Source organism: Rattus norvegicus, chromosome 4 (assembly GCF_036323735.1).
Source record: "Rattus norvegicus strain BN/NHsdMcwi chromosome 4, GRCr8, whole genome shotgun sequence".
NCBI classification, from domain to species: Eukaryota; Metazoa; Chordata; class Mammalia; order Rodentia; family Muridae; genus Rattus; species Rattus norvegicus.
The window spans coordinates 163104634-163130315 of record NC_086022.1 but is presented as its reverse complement, the minus strand read 5'-3'; the positions used below and the strand labels follow the sequence as shown (position 1 = coordinate 163130315).

At 43.5% G+C, this 25682-nt stretch overlaps 1 protein-coding gene and 1 long non-coding RNA gene across 8 annotated transcripts; one reads left to right on the top strand and one right to left on the bottom strand.

Annotated features, from left to right (window-relative positions):
- Positions 1–1148: 1148 nt before the first annotated feature.
- LOC134486645 (uncharacterized) lies at positions 1149–8810 on the bottom strand. Of its 7 annotated transcripts, none has more exons than XR_010065962.1 (4): positions 8019–8810; positions 7345–7487; positions 5290–5508; positions 1149–3484 (listed from the first exon to the last, which is right to left on the bottom strand). It is a non-coding gene; the product is annotated as an uncharacterized LOC134486645 (long non-coding RNA). The 7 variants fall into 7 exon arrangements; XR_010065957.1 differs by having other exon boundaries at positions 5290–7257; positions 7402–7487; XR_010065959.1 differs by having other exon boundaries at positions 1149–7257; positions 7402–7511; positions 8019–8793.
- LOC134486643 (uncharacterized) lies at positions 8082–25459 on the top strand. Its single transcript, XM_063286863.1, has 2 exons — positions 8082–8483; positions 24983–25459. The coding sequence occupies exons 1-2, from the start codon at positions 8252–8254 to the stop codon at positions 25372–25374; spliced, it is 624 nt and encodes a 207-aa protein (XP_063142933.1). The 5' UTR covers positions 8082–8251; the 3' UTR covers positions 25375–25459.
- The last annotated feature ends 223 nt before the right edge of the window (positions 25460–25682 follow it).

Genomic DNA, 25682 nt, shown 5'->3' with positions numbered 1-25682 from the left:
TCATGAACAATCCAAGCACAATGTTACAAACACTTATATTAATGTATGTTTAAGTGGAAAAAAATTTATGGACTTTTCAACTACCAAAAAAAAATGGTGGCAGGATTTGGGTAGGTCTCAGTGAGAGAATCTTTGGCCTGGAAGGACTAGAAGGAGAGAAGAAAAAAAAAAAAAAAACCAAAAAACCAATTGGTTCGTGGTAGGCATGGGAGAGCTTCTGCTAACCCCGAATCCTGGCTCGGTGCCAGACTTAATGGTTTGCTTCCAAAACAATGAGAAGTAAATTCATAGCTGCCCACGTGGGAGCAGGTGAATTAATTCTTGGTTGGATAGTGTATTAATTACTTTAAGGTTGCTGTAACTAAATACTGCAGAAAGCCTAAGAGAGGAGAGGTTTACATCGCCGTCCCAGTCCCTCATAGCAGGGTAGGCATGGCAGAATGATTCCATCTACTACTAAGGAGACAAGATGGTGGCTGTGCACATGGCATGGGACAGGACGCCAAGGCCGCAAGTCCAAACCAGGACTTGCCCCTAGAGTCTTATTCTCAGCGGCAAGCCCACACCTCTTAAAAGCCCCATCAGCTTCAAAATAGAACCACAGGCTGAAGAGTGGGAACTCCAAATGGAAATCTGTGGGAGCCACTCACTGCCGACCCAGAAAGGGTCAAGCCCATGAGTCAGAAGTGCCCAGAGTATAGGCTCTGCTGTGGTAATCTGAGCTATGAGCCCTGCAAAATCAGAAAGGAGAACACATAGAGCTATAAACCTTACACCATCAGAAAGGAGAACCACACAGTCCCCACTCATCATAAAGCCAAGTAGACATTTCCACGTCAAAGAGACAGCAGGGGAGAGCAGCAAGGAGAGACCTGGTGCTGGAAAGAGGAAGACTCAGTGGCTAAGAGACCTTGCTGCTCTGACAGAGAAACTGAGCTCAGCTCCCAGCACCCATGCTATGCACCTCATGCCCTCTTCTGTTCTCTTCCCGCCTCCATGGGCACCCATACACACGAGCTCACATATACACAGAGGCATAGCCACAAAACCTCTAAAGAGAAAGGTTGCAACTCTGTAAGCTAGGGGTCTGGGTGTACCTGGAAGAGAATGGGTGACAAGAGACGTGAAGAAGGACGCCAAGACAAGAGTCTGATCAAGGTGACAACTTTATTTTTCCCCAAGGCTGAATTTATACCATAACACGGGTAACAGAGGGAGGGGGGAAGTAAGAAACATTTACTTAGGCCAAGGACACAGTATTCGTGTGGTGAGGGAATCGGCTGATATTGACAGGATGTTAGAAACGTCACAGGTTTGTCATATCTATTAGTCAGCAGGAGAATTTTATATTATTTTTCTTGACCACCAGATTTGTATTAATCTTCTAAAGCTGGCTGGGAATTTTCCATGAACCCAGTCATACTTAATTCTAACCACAATAACATCAACAATGGAGGGCTTCAAGGGCATTGCTCCCAACACACCTCTGGAATGTAAACAGGAGATTCTACAGCACCACGTCTGATGTCCAGGGCTTAAGTGATATCTGAGGAGCAAGAGCTTGGGATTCCAGCCCCCACAGTCCTGCCATTTGCAGCTATGGCCTCTCCCATGAGCTGGCTCTCCTGGGTACCTGCAGCTTTCTCTGGTAGACGTCTCACATCCCCAGCAGTTTCAGTGTCCAGAGGCTTCTACTGCAACCTAGACCTTCTTCATGCATCAGAGTATCCAACCCTTCCTCACACTGTGTGGCCCCACAGGATTTTTCTCGAACCATGACTTAAGCCTGTGACCCTGAACTTGTGCCTTCAGCAAACACATAGATAATGGCAAGTTCTACTGCTAACTCAAGAGATAGCTGGGTCCCCACAGACCATGACAAGCCTTCTCTGAGTGCCTGTGAGGCTAAACTGTGAGGAAGCATGGGAGAGCCAAAGGGCAACTTTTTGGTATGGGAATCGGTTTCCTTCTTCTACCATGTGAATCAATAGGCTTGGAGGCAGGGGTGTGTACCAAGTCATCTCACTGACATGTTCTTTTGTATTTCAATTAAGGAATTCTTTACATATCTGCATGTGTGCATGTGTGTGTGTATGTGCACCTGTGTATGCGTGTGTGTGTGTGTGTATGTATGTGTGGTGTGTGTGTGTGTGTGTGTGTGTGTGTGGTGTGTGTGTGTATAAACATGTATTTGCCTCACTGGGTTGGCCTGATTTTGTTTGACATGATTTCATGATTTCTAACTCCACCCACTTTCCTACAAATGACTTACAGAAGTCTGAATCTTTGTTTGCTCTTGCTTTCCCAAGGCAAGGTCTTGCTGTTAGGTCTGGCCGCCCTGGAACTCACCATGTAGACCAGCCTGTCCTCTAAGTGCCAAGATAAAAGGTATGACCTACCACTGCCCAGCAACACCAATTCTCTTTCATTCCTTCATTTTACCTTAAGCAATACAATGGTAAAAACAAAGACTCAGGGTTTGTTTCTTTCTTACTTTGCTTGTTCACTTGAGATGGCGTTTCTCCGTGTAGCCCTGGCTGTCCTGGACTTTGCTCTGTATTCGAGGGGCTCTCAAGCACTGGGATTTAAGGTGTGTACTACCACTGCCCAGGAGAAGAATGGATTTCTTCACTTACCACACAACACAGAGAAGAAAAGCCACATGAACCAGACTGCAGGCTGAGAACTGCCATTCCTGATGCAGGTTCTGAGACCTGCAACTCTGGTACAGAACTGAAGAAGGTCTGGATAGGAGTTGGGTACAAGTGACAAGCAGTCTTACACCACTAGGAGACACTCAAGTACCAGTTTTCTTTCCTTTGGCACCTATTTCTACAGTGAAATCTTGTGTAAGGAGATAAGGGGATGTTAAGTATGCTGTAATGAAGATGGCATGGAAGACAGATTACACACACAGAGAGAGAGAGAGAGAGAGAGAGAGAGAGAGAGAGAGAGAGAGAGAGAGAGAGAGAGAGAGAGAGAGAGAGGAGAGAGAGAGAGAGAGAGAGAGAGAGAGAGAGAGAGAGAGAAAAGGGTTAACCGTCGCCATTTTGGATGAACAGAACTTGTGAGTGAGGACACAGTCATGCACAGAAGGAGAGATATTGTTTGCGGTGTCTGCGCTATGCATGGTTTACATGGAGCTGTTCAGTAGGAGGAGGGAAAGCAAACAATCCCAGCAGCATCCAAGCCGATGCTTAGCCTCTGAGACAAACCGTCCCCTTACTAAACGCTCTCCATTCCCAACCCAGGACAGCGGCAGTCTCCCCCTGTGACCATCATAATGCTGGGGGAAGGAAGGACAGCTGCAGGGTGTGCAGCAAGGCAGGAAGAGCAACCGTGAGTCCTGAAGGATGTGGGTCATCCACGGCTCAAGGTCTTCCTGTGACAAATGAAGTGAGCAGGGACCTGAACCCAGGCAGGCTTTCTTCCACATTCTCTAAGTCGTGTGAGCACCCCGGGAGACTGAGTATGCCAGACTGGCCTGAAAACACAGAGACAGTGTGTGAGCTTAGGTTATGCTGTGACTAGAACAGAGCAGAAATGTTGCCCACCAATCAGCAAGAATGCAAAACAGTTATGAATCTGAATGACCTGGAAAGGGACTGAAACCAGAGGTATGGTGACAAAACTCAGATGACAGACATGGGGTCACAGGGCTCTGACCAGTGTTACCCTCATCAACCACACCAGACCCTTGTGGTGTCTTTGCTTGAACTAAGATCTTGCTGTGTAGTCCAGGCTGACCTCAACTTTCAACCTTCATTCCTTTGACTTCAGCCTCCTGAGGACTAGAATTACAGAAGTCATGCACCTAATTTATTATCTTTTGATAATACTTTATTTATATATTAGAAGCCTATATATTATATAATATATATATATTACATGTATTTTGTCTGCATGTGTGTGGACTCGTGTGTGTGTGTGTGTGTGTGTGTGTGTGTGCATAATGTCTTCCAAGCCACCTTCATCACAGCATAATTAGCACTCCCTTGTCAACTTACACAAAGGTTTTGTGGTGTTGTACTATGTGCATGGTTAAGTCAGAGGACAACTTGCATGAGTAAACTTTCTCCTTCAAATATGTGTGTTCTAGGAGTTGAACTCAAGTCATCACGCTTAATGGCAAGCACCTTTGCTCACTTAGTCATATTGCTGGCCCTTGTGATAGATATCTTTGAAATCAATTCACTTTTCTTTTTCTTTTTTTCTTTTATTTTTTTGGTTTTAAGGCTGGGTTTCTTGGTTTAGTTCTGGCTGTCCTGGAACTCACTCTGTAGATTAGGCTGCCCTTGTACTCAGAAATCCAACTGCCTCTGCCTCTGCTGGGATTATGAAGCCATGAGAATACCACTAACCTTTAAGAAGAAACATGGGCACGAAAGCCAAGACTCAGTCTAAGAAATAACCCATGTACCAAATTTGAAGTGGACATACGTTTTTATTCCTTGAGATACACCTAAGAGTGGAATTTCTGTGTCACGTGGTAACTGAATTTTCAAAGATTTCTTATGTTTATAAAGGTGCTCTCCTTGTAAAATCATTTTCATTTCCAATAGCAGTATATGGGGTAACCAATCCCCCCTTCTTAAAACTTTCTCTTTCAGACATCCTCAGAAGTTTGATGGGGTATCTTAGTAAAATTGTGATTTGCATTTTCTTAATGACTGTGCAGTCAAATTTCCATGTTCTTCCTGCTGTTTGTATATCATTAAAGAAATATCTCTTCAACTCCTTCCCCTCATCCCTTCCTCTCTGTGTCTCTGAGTCAAGTGTTCTAGTAGAGCTGGACCCTCAGTCCTCATTTTCTGTTTGAAAATTTGAGGCAGGGTCTCACTGAGTTGCTGACGTAGGCCTTGAACTTGTTAACCTTCCTGCTTCAACTTGCCCATTAGCTAGAATTATAGACTTTAGCCACTTGCCTGGCATCATCTCTCATTTTTACATAGGGTTGTCTTTTTGTTGAGTTTAGACTTATTCATATATTCAAGGCTGACTGTAAGACACAGAGTTTGCAAATTGTTTTCCCTATCTGTATTGTGTGTGTGTTTTTTTTAAAAACTCTTTAAGATTTGATGTGTGTGAGTGTTTTGCCAACATGCATCTATGTGCATTTTACAGGGGTGGTTGGTGTCTGTGGAGGTCAGAAGAGGGGATCAGATCCCCTTCAACTGTAGTTACAGATGACTGTAAACTACCATGCTGGTGCTGGGAACCTGTAGGGAGCGGCGTGGTAAAACAAAGATGGCGTCGACATCCAGCCCCATCTGAATATAAACAACTTACCGAGCATGCGCAGGCTTGTCCCCTTGCTAGGGTGCATAGGATAATGAGGTGATCTGGCGCCCTCCTGTGGTGAACAACAGTACTGTGCATGCGCGGGTTTTGCCCCTGGTGTCAGTCTGGCCGGGGCGGTACTATGCTAATGGGGTGGTTTATGCTGCGCCAATCTCTGGAGGACAAGTAGCTGGGGTGATAGTTGGGTGATTCGTACTCCGCCAATCCCTGAAAGATAATTAGCATACGACCACAGCCTGTTGTGTATATAAGGCGAGCGCCTTTGCCGCTGGTTGTCCTGTATCAGCAAAGAGGTGGTCCTGCAATAAAGGCTATTGAGAAGAATCCGACCCTGTTTCGTCTTCCTTGCCAGCTGAGGTGGGCATGACAGAAACCAAAACTAGGTCTTCTACAAAAGCAACAAGAGCTGCTTCTTGTTGTTGTCATGGTTGCTGTTGTTGCTGCTGCTGTTGCTGTTGTTGTTTGGGGGTGGTTAAGAGTCCCTCTAGGAACTGGCCTTGAACTCACAGAGATCAGCGTGACTCTGTGTCCTGCATCCTGGGATTAAAGTCTGTGCTACCTGGCACAGCAAGTGCTCTTAACCACGGAGCCGCCTCCCCCTGCAGTGTCTTCTCACTTGCTTTCTCACACAGTCCCAGTTTGTAACCCAGGCCATTTCCCAACCTGAGAGCTTTCTGCCTCTTGCCCTGGCCTCCTGAGTTCTTAGAGGACAGACAGACACCATGCACCTGGTCCATTTCTTGACAATGTCTATATTATGTGGTCAGGGCAACCATAGCAACTATATGGCCTCACTGGGAAATATAAAAAATTCTTTGCTTATCTACTTTTGTTTGAAACAAGGTTTTATGTAGCCCAGCTTGGCCTCAAACTCACTATATATAACCAAGAATGGCCTTGAGTTTATAATTTTCCTAACTCTACCTCCCAAATGCTGGGATTACAATATGTGCCACTATACCATAGCATATAGGTTTTAATGGAACATAATGCAATCCACATCACTATGCTCTCCAGATTTCTTTCCCTCTTTCTTTCTTTCTTTCTTTCTTTCTTTCTTTCTTTCTTTCTTCCTTCCTTCCTTCTTTTCTTTCTTTCTTTCTTTCTTTCTTTCTTTCTTTCTTTCTTTCTTTCTTTCTTTCTTTCTTTCTTTTTTTAAAGATATATTTTAAGTGAGTACACTGTCCCTGTCTCAGACACCAGAAGAGGGCATCACATCTCATGAGAGGAGGTTGTGAGCCACCATGTGGTTGCTGGGAATTGAACTCAGGACCTCTGGAAGAGCAGTCAGTGCTCTTAACCGCTGAGCCATCTCTCCATATTTCTAAGTTCATAGAAATATCTTATCCCATGTCTCTGCCAAACTCTAAATCCAAAGTCTTACCAAAGTATATGTAGAAGGTATGAACTCACAACCCTGTAATTTCATCATTTGGGATTCTTGAGGCAAAAGAATTACTTGTGCCTTAGAGTTCAGGTACAGGCAATATATTAAGACCCCCCCTCCCTGACCCGGCAGTAATAGAAAGTAAACCTTCCAAAAACCTGAAAGAAAACAAAAATTAGAAAACCGAAAAGATTACTTGTCCGCAATCTTGAAAATCTGAAATTCTCCAGAATTTCTTGAATACTATGACGAAGCATATGAAAACTTTCATACACATTTGCCTCTTTTGCATACATTATAAACATTTTAATTACTTTTAGACTATTGATTTTGGTATGCAATAAACCTTTCTTCCAGGAAACAATGCCCTTTAAGGTATACTTATAAGATACAATTCTAGTATTCTTTAAGGCACAGATGAGAAATGTCTTGAAAAGTAATCCAGGGGCTAGAATGATGAGTCAGGAAGCCAGGCTGTTCTTCCAGAAGACCTGAGTTCATTTCCCAGCACCCACACAGCAGCTCATGTCTGTAACGTCTGTCCAAGGGTTTCAAGGTTCCAAGGGTTTCTACAGACATATATATGGGAAAATACCAACATACATAAAATTAAAATTTAAAAAAAGAGAAAGAATGAGTTTTCGTGGGTAAGTTACCTGAATACCCAAGAAATGAAATCTTTTAGTAAACTCTTCTGGCAGGCCTCTAGTCACCTTGATTGGCTGCACATCCTCTAAGGATTAAGTAGTTGTGTTGCCATACTGAAGGGTGTGGAGTCTACAGCAAGTCCACAGACATGCTGGAAAAGAAGGGAGGACAGAGCCTGACCAGGATGAAAGCAAATTGGTGAATGAATGAAAAAATATTAGAGAGAGAGAGAGAAAAATGTTAACAGGATTGATTATGAGGGAGCATAAACTTCTAACCTTAGGAGGCAAACCTAAGGACAATGAGTCTTAACTTTTGTCATCTCAAAGGCATTTTAAATGTTCTTAATAAACCCTTAGAGGCAAGGAATAAATATTATTCACACCACTCCTAGTTTTAGGGAACTACTTTTATCTACATCCTTGAATGAATGGCTGGTGTTACTTATGGTCTTTGCATCATCCTGACAAAGGAAGCCTAAGGGGTGATTTAGCACAAAACTGGGTTGCCTGAAAGAAGGCAGCTGCGGCCTAGTGGCTTTGCCTTGGTGCTTGGTGCATTTGGCATGTTACTGGCATTGCCTGCGGACATTAGCTTCTGTCCTTTCCCCAGCCCCTGGCACAATCGCTACATAAAAGTGATGCCCCATGTGCCCCCTGGACCAAATGGCTCAGAGCACTACCTTCTGAGGCCAGAAGAAAACGTGCTGTAGACAAATGGTGCCTCAGGCCACTTTGGAGAAAATCCCAGATCAATCCTTCAGGAGGCGACAGGTAACGGTCCCTGGAGGGGGAGGGGCGTCTCTAACGTCTGGGAAAGAGGTTCTGCTCCGTGCATCTCTGAGTGCCTTCCTGAGGCTGATGGGACACTCCCTCACCGGTCTACCTGAGCCTACAACTTCTCCAGGGCCGACCTATGTTCCTCTCCCCTGCACCAAAGGACTACATGTGTGAGGGGCCGTGTTACAAGTGGAAGCTCCGAAAGGCGACTCTGCTTCTGTGCCGGGTTTATCACCGTTGCCCGGAGCCACCGGCTCCCCACCCCCACCCTGTGCAAATACACAGCGGATCGCAGGCAACAGCCAGACTGTGGGAAGGACTGGTGAGCGCCTGGAGAGGAGCTCCTGTACCTGGGAGGCAGGACCTCGGTATGAAGCCATTAGGCTGAAGGCGGAGCTTAGTGGCACAGAAGGCAGAACCTGGGTGTGGAGAAATAGACTGAAGGCGGGGCTGGGCTGGCGAGAGGCGGAGCCCCGGAGAGAAGCAACAGAAATGAGGGCGGATCTTAGAAACGATGAAGGCGGAGCCCAGGTTTGTAATAATTAGGCTGAGGGCGGGGCTTAGAAGATTAGCAAGCGGAGTACAGATATTGGGCAGTTAGGATGAGGGCGGGATTTGGAGTCCCAGTGTAGAGCAACAGAATGAGGGCGGAACTTAGGAGCGCAGAAGGCGGAGCCCGGACCTGGAGAAATAGGATGAGGGCGGGGCTTGTTGCTTGGGAGTGGAGCAAAATCCTAAGGGAAAAAATTTAAAACGTGCGAGAGGTGGATCCCGGGCGTTTCGTGGTCAGCTTGGGCAGGGCTTAGAACTGCCAGGGTAGTGCTCCCTGCTTGTGTCCGGTGCCCAAGCTTTTGTCATTTTGCCAAGGCTAGTGGCTCTTAGCTGTGGCTTGGGAGGGCGGAGCTGTAGGTGCTGCTTCCGGACTCCTCCTGGGAGGAGATGACCAAAAGGATGGATACCTCCCCAGCGAACCACATTCCCACCCACCCAGCTGGGTTCCGGAAACTTGCTCGGGTTCAAGGGGTCAGAGTTGAGGTTCCCGACTGGGAGGTGGAAGGTGCAGACCCTAGTGTGAGAGGCAGATGGAGAGTTGGCTCCGTGGGTCAGAGCAACTGTTCTAGCAAAGGATCTGGGTTCTCCTCTCAGCACCCTCTTGGAGTCTCACATAGTCCGGGAGGGCATATTAGGCTTGATGGAAAAGCGGAGAGATATGGGAGCCCTGACGTTTGAGGTGAGGCTGGGATGGCTCTCATGGGAAATGTTGAAAAGGATCTTTATTTTTAAAGTGGTGTGAGAGAAGACAGAAAGGTGGTATTTCAAAATGGCGATGGGCTGTGAATGTTGCCCTCAAGACAGATGAAGAACCTATGGCACCAAATCTTGCGGGGGGGTGGTTCCCTTCCTTTTTAGGCAGTTTACATAGCAAATAAGAAAGTAAGAGGAGAAAGTGGGGCTGGAAAGATAGTTGGATAGTTCGGTAAAGACGTCTGAAACCAAGGCTCTTCTGAGTTTGATCTCGGAATTTACATAGTTGAAGTAAAGGACTGTCTCCAATAAGCTGTCCTCTGCCTCCACCTTAGAGTCATGGCATATGTGTATACACACACATGGCATATGTGTAGACACACACACACACACACACACACACACACGAAGGGGCACATAAAATAAACAAGACTAGGCTTTTAAGTTTAAAAGCCCAAAAACCTGTCCTCACTTTTATGAAGGCAATCACAATTTCTTAGTGTACTAGCAAAATTATGCAATAAGACTTTAGGCTATTTAAATTGTGGTAATATTAGGAATCATGATCTGGCCTGGAGAGATGGCTCAGCAGTTAAGATCAATACCCACCCAACACATGACATCTCACGACTGTCTGAAATTCAGTACCAGGGTACAAGTCCCACTCTGTCGAAGATGTCCAATGCAGGCAAAACACTAATGCACATAAAATAAAAATAAGTCATTAGAAAAAATGATAATCTAACAACTAACTCATACTATTTCATAACAAGCTAATAGAAAGTTTGTTTTAGAACATGGACTGAGCCAGCCTGATCTACATAATAAAAATCCCGACTCAAAAAGCAAAGAAGGAAACTGGAAAGATGATGGCTCAGCAAAAAAAGCCATGCTGCTCTTGTAGGAGATCGGAGGTCATTTCCCGGTACCCATGACAAATGCTCACAACCACCTATCAGTCCAGTTACAAGGCACCCCAGTTCCTCTGGCCTTTGGGAGCACCGGCACTTGCATGTACATACCCACACAGAGACTTGCAAACATACATATCATTAAAAATCACAAAATGGAATAAAAAAAAACCCTTGTCAATTGTCCCGCGCGCGACCTCGCCAGCAAGAAAACACAAGGGGACATATGCATCCTTGCTGCAGCCAAAACTTTTATTAAATCTTAAGGAGAAGCCCTGCGCGCCGGCATGACGCGGCTTATATACACCCTAGCACGGCGCATCCACAGCTGATTGGTCGTTTACCCATGATCTCATTAGGCACGCCCTGGAGTGGGCAAAGACCTGGCACAAAGGCACTCTTACACATGCGTACAGTTAACTTCCTGAAAGGAAGTCGGCTGGCTTGGCGGAGGCCAGCGCCATCTTGTAATGGCGGAAGCTATCCTGGCTTTTCACGTGGGGTGCAGTGGAAGCCAGCGCCATCTTGTGGTGGCGAATGTCATAGCGGCCCTCTACATCTCCCCCTTATTATTTATATTTTTATAACAATCATGATCACCTTATCGCGTGCAATGAGGAAACCTCAGCGATGTGGAAGGGCTGATCAAAGGAATCATTGAGTCTCTCTCATCCCAGTGCAATGGATCCACAGATCCATGGGGTGCAAGAGCAGAGAACTCAGATACCGACTAATTTTTGAAGATAGATAACCAAATTTCAGGGGAGGCCCCTTGTTCAATGGCCACAAGTGCTTGAGTGATAACAGCCTTGTCACGTTTCTGTTGAGATCTGAGTTTGCAAACCAACCATAACGTGAACACTAATCCACAGCATAGGGCTGCACCAAACAGAGTCACTCCCGATAAGTAGTGGGCACCTCATCTGGTTCACCTCAGCTGTTACCACCAAGGGCCGTAGTCAAGCCGCTCCTATAATAAAATTTTAGAATTCCCAATTGTTAGTAACTACTCCAGAAAGTTCACCCACTGTGTTTGTCTAACAATAGATTGGGGCAGGATAACTCCAGACACTGCAGACACAATGTCTGCAGCAGTAATGGCTGCTACAATAGCAGCGAAAGTGTCAAGGTCTTTTCCAGGACAGTTCAGGATCTCTGGAACAACCAGCAGCAATGGAACCATGTCTGAGATCTGTATAACCAGGACAGAGTTCCCCAGTCCACAGCAGCTTCACGCAGGTGGCATTCCTGTGAAGCTACAGTCTGTAAAATGACCAGTTAAGGCAGCAAGAGTCACCAGGGAAATGAGGGGGGCAGCAACGGCTGGAGTCCAGTCTTCTCCAGCAAGCAGCAGTGCACAGAGGGTCAGAGAGTGGGCCATAGTGGGACGGGACACACGCAGCGGTAACACTGAGTGCAGCAACGGCAAAATCTCTGTGATGACAAAAGATGAGGGGGGATCTTCCATCCTCCTCTCAGGGCAGAGGAATGACTCTAGGGACCTGAACCAGGAGAGCTGAATCTTTATGCTCCCAGGATCAGCAAGTCTCAGCAACAACCTCTGGCAGCTGGCACACTCTTGTAGCATCCTGTAGAAAAAACACAAACATTCCCTCTTCCCCATATAAAATATCTGGACAGGATCATGTCAATATGTGGATCTCTCTATATCACCTAGGCAGAAGTATGCCTAGTTGTAGGGTGCCATAAACTTTGGCATCCAAATTTTAAAATTGAAATAAAAGGAGCATTATTTAGCATACAGGGATAACTCCCCCTTTTTATTTATTAAGATATAGTAAAGATATTATTTATTAAGGTAAGTCCTCAAGGGTTAAATTGAGGACACTGAGCACTTGTATTTATAAATTGACTTGTATACCAAATTATTGTCTCTAGCATTATTGTTTTGGATATATAAAGAATGAGATTTTTTTGACTAATTGTTCCTATGTAAGGCCTGTAATCTGTCTGGTATCATTGTCCTCCCTTGTTAAGGGGTCCAGGCAATCCAGTTTGAGTTCCCAAATGGCCTACAAAGGAACAGTACTTAGTGCTCTTAACCACTAAGCCATCTCTCCAGCACCTCACAAGTTTTAAGCATTAATTAGAAATGCCGAATCCTGTAAACAAGGTCCAGATTTAGCCTTATTTAGAAATCCCTGAGTTGGCAGGGTGAGGCTGGGCGTTGAAATTAAGCAAATGGAGTCTTCCTCTTTTCCTGAGGGTGTGTTATCAACTCCATTACCATTTTAAAAGAGCTGGGTCTATGGTTTTGTTTAGTTGTCTGAGCCAGAGCACTGAAAGGACAGTGAGTTGTCAGACATTCACACTGAAATCATCACTCACTGATTTCATGTAGAAAACTTGTCTCCAATAAGGCATTAACTAATTGAAATCAATTGTAAACCACAAGCCACACATTGGCTATCAGTATATGAATTGAAAGCTTGATTTTTTAAACATTTTAAAAACAGTGGCTAAAGCACGGAATTTAATAATCTGTGTTGAAGCAATAGAAACTCAAGAGAATAAACAAGTGATCTAATCATTTTTGTAGCCTTTTCATTAGAAGAACCACCTATAAATACACTAAGCGCATTTCCTATGGGTTGTAAGTACAAATATATAGGAAGTACAAAAGCATGCAAAGAGTAAAATTATCAATTTTGCCTGAAAAATTTGTATATGTAATAGGCCAAATATCAGTATTTTGTAATAACCAATTTGATTGTTGTTTGGAATAAGATATGTTTTACCAGGTTTCTTTTTAAAATACTTCCATGACTCTAGTCTACAATTCTGTATTAACACAGCTGAAGCTTTATCTCCAACGTGCATAACAAAGACCTAAGTCCTCTAGTAGGGTGAGGTACTTAGCCAATTAACATATCTTTAGAAGGTTAAAATTAGTTTCAAATATTCTTTTCTGGAGTAGTCTAACAGCTACTCCCCAAATATTAAAGCTCATTTTGAGAGCAAAGGTTTGTAGTAAAAATTTCCATATACACTGAAAGATTTAAAGTTCTAACTTCTTACATTGAAGAAGCAACAAAATTACATAATATAAGGCTATTAGCCATTCTTAATGATATCACTTTATGGGCTCTCTAAAACTATAAGCAAGCTCACGGAATGAAAACTCAAAATCAATCCTCTAAATCTATCTTGAAATGGCAGCTGGAGTAAACAGACTGGCTGTAATGTTCTCACAAGTTCTACAACCTCATCATTCTTTCATAAATCTTGTAACAATCTCTACCTGTTTGATTTTTTTTCTTAATTACAAATAAGTTTGAGTTAGTCAATGTAACACTGGCAATCCTTAATCACAATCTTTTTCTTCTTGTAACACCAGAGCACAACCACAACTTTGGAAAGTCACCTGAATCCTGAGTATGTGACTAGGCAGCTATTCTTGGGGCAGTGGAATTAGCATCAAAATACAGAAAACTTCAGAGCAAACCACAACTTTGGAAAGCAAAACTCACTAGGTGGCTGTTCTTGGGGCAGTGGAATTAGCATTAAAATACAGATAGCTTCAGGGCAAACCACAACTTTGGAAAGCAAAACTCGACCTCCAACAATCTAGTACAAAGTTTGACTGCCAATTCCTATATATGAACGCACGATGGTGTAGTCTCCAGTACCTCAACAAAGAGACATTGTCCTAAATTCTTTTAGAAGCCTGGTTTCTAGAATAAGAATTCCATAAAAATATTATCTCAATTTAGACCTGTTTCCCTAGGTTGGCTCATGCCACATGTTGTCTAGAATGACTCCATCCAAATTACCAGCTTTATGTCAACTTTCTGTTACCAATATTATACATTTTTAACCATATCCAATAACTTAAAAGCCAACAATCTATGACCAAGGCAGGTAGAGCATATTTACACATTTAAAACCAATCAGAAACTGTCCCGCGCGCGACCTCCCGCCGGCAAGGAGCACGCGGACATTAGAAATCCTTACTGTGACCACTTTATTAATCTTAGAAGAGGAAAAGCCACGCCGTGCCAACATGGGGTGCTTATAAAACCCTTGTGCGGCGCACCCACACCTGATTGGTTGTTACCCATGATCTCATAAGGCACGCCCCGGAGTGGGCAAAGACCTGGCACGAAGGCACTCTTGCACATGCGCACAGTTAATTTTCTGAAAGGGGGGGCCGGCTGGTGCGGCGAAGGTTGGCGCCATCTTGCAATGGCGGAGTCTATCCTGACCTACCACTTGGGGCGCAGTGGAAGACAGCGCCAACTAGTGGTGGCGAACATATTGCGGCCCTCTACATCTCACCCTTATAATTTATATAATTTTATAGCAGAAATGATCACCCTATCGCGTGCAATGAGGAAACCTCAGCGATGTGCAAGGGCTGATCAAAGGAACGCTGAGTCTCTCTCAATCCCAGTGCAATGGATCCACAGATCCATGGGGTACAGGAGCAGAGAACTCAGATACAGAGAGTATCCCTCTCCTCCCAGTGCAATGGACCCACAGATCCATGGGGTGCAGGAGCAGGGAACTCAGATACAGAGTAAATCCTGAACAAAATAACCAAATTCCAGGTGAGGCCCTTTGTACAATGGCCACAAGTGCTTGAGTGATAACGGCCTTGTCATGTTACTGTTGAGATCTGAGTTTGTAAACCAACCATGGTATGAATACTGATCCACAGTATAGGGCTGCATCAAACAGAGCCACTCCCGATAAGTAGTGGGCACCTCATATGGTCCTCCTCAGCTGTTACCACCAAGGACCGTAGTCAAGCTGCTCTTATAATAAAATTTAGAATTCCCAATTGTTAGTAACTACTCCAGAAAGTTCACCCACTGTACTTGTCTAACAATAGATTGGGGGAGGATAACTAGACACTGCAGACACAATGTCTGCAGCAGTAATGGCTGCTACAATAGCAGCGAAAGTGTCAAGGTCTTTTCCAGGACAGTTCAGGATCAGTCATTCTTCTCTGGAACAACCAGCAGACAATGGAACCATTTCTGAGATCTGTATAACCAGGACAGAGGTCTCCAGTCACTGTAGCTTTACACAGGTAGCTTTCTGTGAAGCTACAGTCTGTAAAATGACAACACCAGTTACCAGTTAAGGCAGCAAGAGTCACCAGGGAAATGAAGGGACAGGGGTAACAGCTGGAGTCCAGTCTTCTCCAGGAAGCAGCAGTGTACTGAGCGTAGGCCACAATGGGATGGGAACACACACAGCGGTAACACTAACTGTAGCAACGGCAAAATCTCTGTGATGACAAAGGATGAAGGGGAATCTTCTATCTTCCTCTCAGGGCAGAGGAATGACTCCAGGGACCCGAACCAGGAGAGCTGAATAACCAGGATCAGCAAGTCTCAGCAACCACCCAGGCAGCTGGCACACTCTTGTAGCATCCTGTAGAAAAAACACAAACATTCCCTCTTCCCCATATAAAATATCTGGACAGGAACATGTCAATAAGTGGATCTCTCTATTTCACCTAGGCAGAAGTATGTCTAGTTGTAGGGTGCCATAAACTTTGGCATCCAAATTTTTAAAATTGAAATAAAAGGAGCATTATTTAGCATACAGGGATAACTCCCCCTTTTTAATTATTAAGATATAGTAAAGATATTATTTATTAAGGTAAGTCCTCGAGGATTAAGTTGAGGACACTGAGCACTTGTATTTATAAATTGACTTGTATACCAAATTATTGTCTCTAGCATAATTGTATTGAATATATAAAGAATGAGATTTTTTTCACTAATTGTTCTTATGTAAGGCCTATAATCTGTCTGGAATCTTGTCCTCCCTTGTTAAGTGAAAAAAAAATTATACGAATTCTAGGTTTAAAAATATAAAAATTAAAAGAATAAACCCCAAAAGGCCACAGACCCAGGGCTAAGCCCTACAGCCAGGACTAACAGGCCATAAAGATAAAGGAGCACAGGAAACACTGTCCAGGCAGGACTGGCAAGCCATAAAGAAAAAGAATGCAGGAACCAGCCTGAGTTAATGAGACTGATTCATGGGACGTCTGGCAGGAAGACATCTCCCCCCAGCTCACTCAGGGCCATCCTCCAGACCCTGATAAGCCCCTGACTTCTAACACGTACTCTTTCTGCTTTGTTCTCACTGCTATGTTTGAATGAGCCAATTGTATGTAACCACGCCAAAACCCCCTAGCCTTCTCTATATAACCCTCTGACTTTTGAGTTTCGGGGTCGACACATCTGTCTCCTGCGTGGGATACGTGTCGGCCCGGAGATCTCTGTAATAGGTCTCCGTAATAAACCTTGTCTTTGCTTATTACATCCAAAATGGTCTCTCTGTGTCTGGGGTCCGCGATTTCCCAAGACTTGAGTAAGGGTCTCTCTGCGTGGGATTTTTCATTGAGGAGCCCAGAAAATCCAGTTTGAATTCTTAAATGTCCTATAAAGGAACAGTATTTAGTGCTCTTAACCACTAAGCCATTTCTCTAGCACCTCACAAACTTTATTTACCTAAACATAAGCATTAATTAGAAATGTCAAATCTTGTAAATATTGTCCAGATTCAGTCTTACTAGAAATCCCTGAGCTGTCAGGGTGAAGCTGGGAGTTGAAAGTAAACAAATGGAGTCTTCCTCTTTTTGTGAGGGTGTGTTATCAACTCTATTACCATTTTTAAAGAGCTGGGTCTATGGTTTTGTTTAGTTGTCTGAGCCAGAGCACTGAAGGGACAGTGAGTTGTCAGACAAATTTACACCGAAATCACTCACTGATTTCATGTAGAAAACTTGCCTCTAATAAAGCATTAAGTAATTGAAATCAATTGTAAACCACAAGCCACACATTGGCTATCAGTATATGAATAGAAAGCTTGATTTTTTAACATTTTAAAAACAGCAGCTAAAGCATGGAATTTAATAATCTGTGTTGAAGCAATAGAAACTCAAGAGAATAAACAAGTGATCTAATCATATATGTAGCCTTTTCATTAGATGAACCACCTATAAATGTACTAAGCGCATTTCCTATGGGTTGTACGCACAAATATGTAGGAAGTACAAAAGCATGTAAAGAGTAAAATTATCAATTTTGTCTGAAAAATTTGTATATGTAATAGGCCAAATATCAGTATTTAGTAGTAACCAATTAACTGTTGTTTGGAATAAGATATGTTTTACCAGGTTTCTATTCAAAATACTTCCATGACTCTAGTCCAGAACTCTGTACTAACACAGCTGAAGCTTTATCTCCAATGTGCATAACAAAGACCTAAGTCCTCTGGTAAGGTGAGGTACTTGGCCAATTAACATATCTTTAGAAGCTTAAAATTAGCTTCAAATATTCTTATCCGGAGTAGTGTAACAGCTACTCCCCAAATATTAAAGCTCATTTTGAGAGCAAAGTTTGTAGTAAAAATTTTCCATATACATTGAAAGATTTAAGTTCTAACTTCTTACACTGAAGAAGCAACAAAATTACCTAATATGAGGCTGTTAGCCATTCTTAATGATATCACTTTATGGGCTCTCTAAAACTATAAGCAAGCTCACGAAATGAAAACTCACAATTGTTATGACGAAAACAAATTGTATAAAATCAATCCTCTAAATCTGTCTTGAAATGGCAGTTGGAGTAAGGAAACTGGCTGTAATGCTCTCACAAGTTCTAAAACCTCATCAATCCTTATAAATCCTGTAACAATCTCTACCTGTTTGATTTTTCCTTAATTAAAAATAAGTTTGAGTTAGTCAATGTAACACTGGCAATCCTAAATCACAATCTTTAAGTTCTCTTTGTAACACCAGAACACAGCCACGAGGTCACCTGAATTCTGGAAATTAGCATTAGAATACAGATAACTTCAGGGCAAGCCACAACTTTGGAAAGCAAAACTCAACCTCCAACAAACAATCTATTCTCCAAGGCACCCCAGGTCTATCTATTATGTTACAAAGTTTGACTGTCAATTCTTACATTTGGACGCACAATGGTGTGGTCTCCAATACCTCAACAAGGGACAATGTCCTAAATTCTTTTAGAAGCCTGGTTTTTAGGATAAGAGTTCCATAAAAATATTACCTCAATTTAGACCTGTTTCCCTAGGTTGGCTCATGTCACATATTATCTAGAATGACTCCATCCAGATTACCAGCTTTATGTCAACTTTCTGTTACCAATATTATACCTTTTTAACCATATCTAATAACTTGAAAGCCAATAGTCCATAACCAAGGCAAGTAGAGCATATTTATACATATAAAACCAATGAGAAACAAAATTGAAGTGGCTACACCTATCTTTAATATTTAGACCAAACATCATTTTTACCCTTTTACCTATGATTTTAAGAGAAGCACCTTGTCACCTGTTGAGTCAAGTAATAAGTCAGGGATTTTTTTTAAGAGAAACAGCTATCAACTCTTGTATGAAGAAGCTGTTGGCGCTTTTAAGATCAGCTCGTGTAGACGCTTAGCTTCTGGGCGGCTTCTCCAGCTAATCTAGACACCTGGCTCCAGGCACAGCGCTCTAAAAACCTGATTGAAACTGTTTTTTATTCATTTGTTCCTTTTTGAAACGAGTTAAAACCAAGTCAAGGTGTGCACGACCGGCAGATAAAGTTTTTACCATTTTTTCTTTTGAACATGAAACATAAAACTTTTAGACAACGAGAAACAAAAACCACAGACATACACTGACAGACATGGGGACATCCTGGTGCACCAGAGACAAACAATAGACAAAGAGGGGGAAAAAGCCAGATGGTGTTCACGGCGACTATCCACTCGAGTGGAGCTGATATGGGCGATGGATTGTCTCAATTCCTGGACTAGTCCACCAACGTGTTGAAACCCAATTCTGTAAGATACTGAGAGATATTATCCGAGCAGTACAACCGACATTCGCCAATGGTATGGAAGTAAAACACAGCCCTGAATATATTTACTCACAAACCAATTATTTTAACTCTATCAGGCTGTGCACGGGCACTGAGATGTCCTTTTGTTTGATACTCCTGAATAAATTTTCAGGCAGTCTGCCTCTATCAAATCTGATCAGTATGACTCTGTAAAGCTGTCGCGTCAGCGCCCGGACGCCGCGGCGTCCCCAGAGCCGGCACGGGAGCTTAATTACACCTTTTATAAGTACTAAGACAAAGTTTTTCTCCCAAAATACTGTGTTCCTTTTACCTCCTCCCTTCTCACCCGGGGCGTTTTTTCCCCAATCTTTCACTTCCAAATTGGAAGGGTCTGGTGCTTGAGATCGATCAGTTCGTTGCAACTTTTCACTATCCTCTGTTTCTGACGCTTTTTGCCCTTCCCCCAACACTCTCCACTTTGCTGTTACAGCTAGACAGTTCCCACGCGACCTCTGACGCCGTTTGGCAGTAGCTAGAAACTCAAAGGTCAATAGAAACAACTCGAGGGTTGCCAGAGCAACCATAGCGGCACCTGCCGCGTCCGGCAGGGGACTGAGCTGGAGCAGATCAGGGCTAAACATTGTCTCTCAGAGTTTTTTTTACCTGCATTCCACAGCTTCTGGATTTCTTCCGTGAAACGGAGGCTTCCTCTTGGCACCGGCGATGTTGTAGCTTTCTGTGTCCCGGGTTTCGGCACCAAATATCCCGCGTGCGACCTCCCACCGGCAAGAAGCACGCGGACATTAGAAATCCTTACTGTGACCACTTTATTAATCTTAGAAGAGGAAAAGCCACGCCGCGCCAACATGGGGCACTTATAAAACCCTCGTGCGGCGCACCCACACCTGATTGGTTGTTACCCATGATCTCATAAGGCACGCCCCAGAGTGGGCAAAGACCTGGCACGAAGGCACTCTTGCACATGCACACAGTTAATTTCCTGAAAGGGGGGGCCGGCTGGCGCGGCGAAGGTTGGTGCCATCTTGCAATGGCGGAGTCTATCCTGACCTACCACGTGGGGCGCAGTGGAAGACAGCGCCAACTAGTGGTGGCGAACATATTGCGGCCCTCTACAAGAAACAAAATTGAAGTGGCTACACATATCTTTAATATTTAGACCAAACACCATTTTTACCTTTTTAGCTATGATTTTAAGAGAAGCACCTTGTCACCTGTTGAGTCAAATAATAAGTCAGGGATTTCTCTAAGAGAAACAGCTGTCAGCTCTTGTATCAAAGAAGGTGAGAAGCTGCTGGCTCCTTTAAGATCAGCTCGTGCAGACGCTTAGCCTCTGGGCAGCTTCTCCAGCTAACCTAGACTCCTGGCTGTAGGTACAGGGCTCTAAAGGCCTGATTGAAATTGTTTTTTATTCATTTGTTCCCTTCTTGAAGCGAGTTAAAACTAAGTCAAGGTGTGAACGACCAGCAGATAAAGTTTTTACCGTTTTTTTTCTTTTGAACATGAAACATAAAACATTTAAACAACGAGAAACAAAAACCACAGACATAAACTGACAGACATGGGGATATCTTGGTGCACCAAGGACAGACAATAGACAAAGAGGGAAAAAACCAGATGGTGTCCATGGTGACTATCCACTCGAGTGGAGTCGATATGGACGATGGTGTCTCAATTCCTGGACTAGTCCATCAACGTGTTGAAACCAAGTTCCTGTAAGATACTGAGATATATTACGGGATATCTGAGCAGCACAACTGACATTCACAAATGGTATGGAAGTGAAACACAGTCCTGAGTATTTCCACTCACAACCCAATTACATTAACTCCATCAAGCTGTGCATGGGCATTGAGATGTCCTTTTGTTTGATTCTCCTGAATAAATTTTCAGGCGGTCTGCCTCTATCAAGTCTGATCAGTATGACTCTGCAAAGCTTCCAGAGCCTAATCACACCTTTTACAAGCACAAAGACAAAGTTTTTCTCCCAAAATTCTGTGTTCCTTTTATCTCCTCCCTTTTTCTCTCCTGGGGCGTTTTTTCCCCACTCTCTCGCTTCCTCAGATCCAAGGTCCTTGGAAGGGCCTCTTTTCTTAGGTGCACCTTTCCTTCTTAAAGCTTCTAATCTTTCACCTCGCTCTGTTTCTGACATGCTGCCTTGCCCTTCCCCCAACGCTCTCCGCTTTGCTGTTACAACTGGGCGGCTCCCATGCGACCTCTGCCGCTGCCTGACGGTAGCTAGAAACTCAAAGGCCAATAGAGAAAGCCCGAGGGCTGCTACAACCACCATAGAGGCTTCTGCCGCATCTAGCAGAGGAGTGAGGTGGAACAGATCAAGGCTAAACATTGTCTCTCAGAGTCTCACCCGCGTCCCGCAGCTTCTGGATCCTTTCCGTGAACGGAGGCTCTCCTTCGGCGCCGGCGATGGTGAGGCGTTTGTCCCGGGTACTCGGCACCAAATGTCCCGCGCGCGACCTCGCCAGCAAGAAAACACGCGGGGACATACAAATCCTTGCTGCAGCCAAAACTTTTATTAAATCTTAAGGAGAAGCCTCGTGCGCCGGCATGGCGCGGCTTATATACACCCTAGCACGGCGCATCCACACCTGATTGGTCACTTACCCATGATCTCATTAGGCACGCCCCGGAGTGGGCAAAGACCTGGCACGAAGGCACTCTTGCACATGCGTACACAGTTAACTTCCTGAAAGGAAGTTGGCTGGCTTGGCGGAGGCCAGTGCCATCTTGTAATGGCGGAAGCTATCCTGGCCTTCCACGTGGGGCGCAGTGGAAGCCAGCGCCATCTTGTGGTGGCGAATGTTATAGCAGCCCTCTACAGTCAATGGTAAAAATAGAGTTTCAGAACATTTTTATTTAAGAATGAGATTTTCTTAAAGTCAATTACCAGGCCAGTTATAAACCCCTATCAGTGACCTTGCCAATCTGGTTATAGTTTCCATTCAAAGTGACTCACACTTAGAGAGTATTCACAATTTTAACATTCTTAAATTTGTAATGATCTTTTAAAAAGCTATAATATATATATTAGTTTATGTACATAAGTGTTTTTGCCTTTATATGTATCTATGCACCATATGTATACAGTACACATAAGGCCAGAGGAGGGCATTGGGTCCCCTTGTAGTAGAATTAGAGATGTTCGTGAACCACAAGCTGGGTGCCAGGAATTGAACCCAGGTCCTCTGGATAAGCAGTTAGTGCTCTTAACTGCTAAGCTATCTCTCCAGCACCTTGTATAAGTCTTCTGGAAAATACTCGTTCACTGGTTTATACAGGCATTACGTGCATTGCCATATCTCATCCAATAAAAACCTTAAAACCCCATCCATTAATACTGCCTGCTATTAAATATTGAGTGATAAGGTTTCACACTCACCAGGTAGCTAAGAAAATGTTTTCAAAATGCTAGAATCTTCTGAACAGTCACATTCAACATTGGCAGCAAACATTATTGGTGATTCTGTCTGAAATGACAAGGTCGTTTCTGTAATTGCTGAGAAAATATTGACCAGTGTTTGGCCAAGAATTACCTTAGGTTGTCAGTTTGATGCTTTTAAGTTAGAATGGCGTTCAGAGAGAAAAGCTCTATTTTTGAGAGCTTTCACAGTGTTTCCATTAAATCTGAATTGCCTAGCCAGCTGTTCACTCTATTATCACTTCAGGTAGATTCCTGTTAGGGTTTTCCTATAAGGACTTGACATATATTCTAGAATTTCAGTCTTGAGCTAGGCAAAATAAATCTGTTCCCTTCTTCCAAAATAATGATATAACACAAAGGATCTGACAAGTAGCTATTAAGCGGCACAAAGAACTGCTGTTAGTCCTGTTGATGCCTTGAATCCTAGCCCTTGAGAGACAGATGGAGCTGAATTTCGGTTAGTTCCAGACCAGATAGGGCTACATAGCGAGACCCTGCCAATAATAATAATGTATCACTACTATTACATTTATAAATAATAAATATTTGGGGCTGGAGATTTGGCTCACAGGTTAAGAGCACTGACTGCTCTTCTAGGGGTCCTGAGTTCAGATCCCAACAACCACTTGGTGGCCAACAACCATCTGTAATGAGATCTGATGCCCTCTTCTGGTGTGTCTGAAGAGGTGGTGAAGACAGTTACAGGGTATTTATACATAATGAGTAAACCTTTTAAAAACTAATAAGTATTTCTTATAATAATTATTATACATATTATTTAAGTAATTAATGATTACTTAATAATTATTATTATTTCAAATAATGCTGTATATTTTATTTTTGAGACTGATTCTAAAAGGCTTTACATTGTTTTCTCTAAGAAACATTCTTCCATCCCTGAACAGTGGGACAAATACTCATACTTATGTTTTTATTCCACTTGTGAGGAAAACTTGACCTTGACACTGCAGGAACACTAAACTGCTTCTTCTCCAGACACCACATTCATCTGTCTGATTGGCAGAGTCTGGGAGACAAATCAGAGGGGAAATTTGAGTTTGGCTCTCACAGCGAGGAGGCAGAACTCACATCGGATCGCTGCTCATCTGAGAGAAGGCTGCCTGGGAGAGGATGAGCACAAGAGTACATAAAGCACGCTCAGCACTATTAGTTAGAGGAATGCAATCAAAACCACTGTGGTGATGGCAGGAGCTCTGGGAAACCCAAGCAACTAGGCTCAACCACCTGTCACACCACACCAATCACAGAGACACAATGTACTGACAGGCAGAGAAGAATTGAGCAATGTGGTATGTTGGACGTGCAGATAAAGAGGCTCAGTGGCTACAAGTCCATCATCCGGGCACTGCTGTGAACTTTGGGCTTATATAGGGGATGGGTTTCAAAAGCATAACAAAGCAGGCTTGGTCTCTGTGTGGCCTGGTTGGTCTTACTTCTGTGGTTTGTTGACCATTATCCGAGCTCTGCTTTCGTATGACAGGCAGAAGTTCAGACTGTCTTTGAGGCACTGCAGTTCCTGCAATTAATTATCCTTACACATTTATCACCACGTCTGGAGACATTCAAGCATCCTTACAGAGTCCAGAACAGGGCATCATGAAAGCTGTGATAAGATACCTCTGTGTCTTGAACTGTTGGAGACAGGTTACCTAGCCTAGCTTTGTAAACATATTTCTTTAATACTTAGCAGAGCTCACGCTGAGTTAAAGCATGTGATGATGAAGTATGCAGAGTAATGGAGACACACACAGGTGAAGGTAGAGACGCCAGGCTTTTGGTACCTTGAGAGCTTGAAATACGAGTGAATACTTTATAGGAAAAGCACTTTCTAGGCACCTGTGACAGCAATAGTAACTTACGTAAATATTCAGTATATTCGTCAAAATTCATTAAGTTACTTTGCTAATTATTATTACTTTTCTTTGATAAGACAAGGGCTCTATGTAGTCTAGTCTAGTATGGCTATCCTAGAACTCCTTATGTAGACTAGGCTTTTCTTGAACTCACAAGGATTCAACTGCCTCTGCTTCTTGAGTGCTGAGACTGAAGACATGAGCCATCATGCCTTGTAGACATAGGGTTTTTTCAAAACCTAATTTAATTGTGGTTTTTTAATGCTTCACCCTCCCTTCTAGCCCACCACCTGCCAGAGGTAGGGGAAAAGAAAGGTTAATGGGAAATGGGGTTTATGGATCTGTTTAGAAATAGTCTTTGGGGTGATTCCAATCTTCACAGTCAGCAGCAGTCCACTCCACTCAGCAAACACCAAGCACAGATCAGTCACAGTGACTCCTTCCAGAAGAAACCTCCAGGCTCCACCAGCCAACCAATCAGCAGGAGTCAGCAGAAGCAGCTGGAACACCACCAGACATTAATTGACGCATTTCTCTCTCAGAATCAGGACAAGTGAAGAAAGCAATGAACCAAGGCAAGAGCGACCTCAGTGAAGACCAGCGTCAGAGAAACCCAAGGAAGACCAGCAGTGAGCTACAAGGTGAACCAGTGCAAAAGCATCGTCCACTGTCTGTTGGTTTCTACTCATACTCTTTCCAGATATTACACGTTCTCTCAAGCATTCGCTTCAGAAAAACATCACATGGCATTTCACCAGACAGCTTCCAGAAAACAATCACGTCGGTTCTCAGCAACACATACTCTCATAAAACAGTTTTCAGAATGAGCTGGGGAGGTGGCTCAGCAGTTAAGAGGCCTTCCTTCTCCTTCAGAGGTCCTCAGTTTGATTCCCAGCAACCCCATGGTGGCTCACTACCATCTGCAATGGGATAGGATGTCCTTTTCTGCTGTGTCTCCAGAGAGCAACACTGCACTTATAATAAAAAAAAAATAAAGACAGTTTCCAGAAAACCCCAAAGAGTCTCTAATGAATCCAGAAATTTCCACTTCAATGCCTGGCCTTCAAAATACATTTTTGAAAAAAAAAAAAACTGGGATAGTTGGCAGAGGTTTGTAAACCTAATACTGAAAAGGCTGGGTTGGGAAGATTCCAAGCTCAAGGTTAGCTTGAGCTATAGAAAGATGCCTTGCTGGAAACTTTTAATTTTATGGTGTGTGAATTACACCTCAATACATTATTT

Excerpts from the sequence above, each read along its gene's own strand:
- LOC134486643 (XM_063286863.1), top strand. The coding sequence starts at position 8,252 with ATGTTCCTCTCCCCTGCACCAAAGGACTACATGTGTGAGGGGCCGTGT. Across the intron at positions 8,484-24,982 it reads ACCTGGGAGGCAGGACCTCG|AATCAGGACAAGTGAAGAAA; the intron begins GTATGAAGCCAT and ends TTTCTCTCTCAG.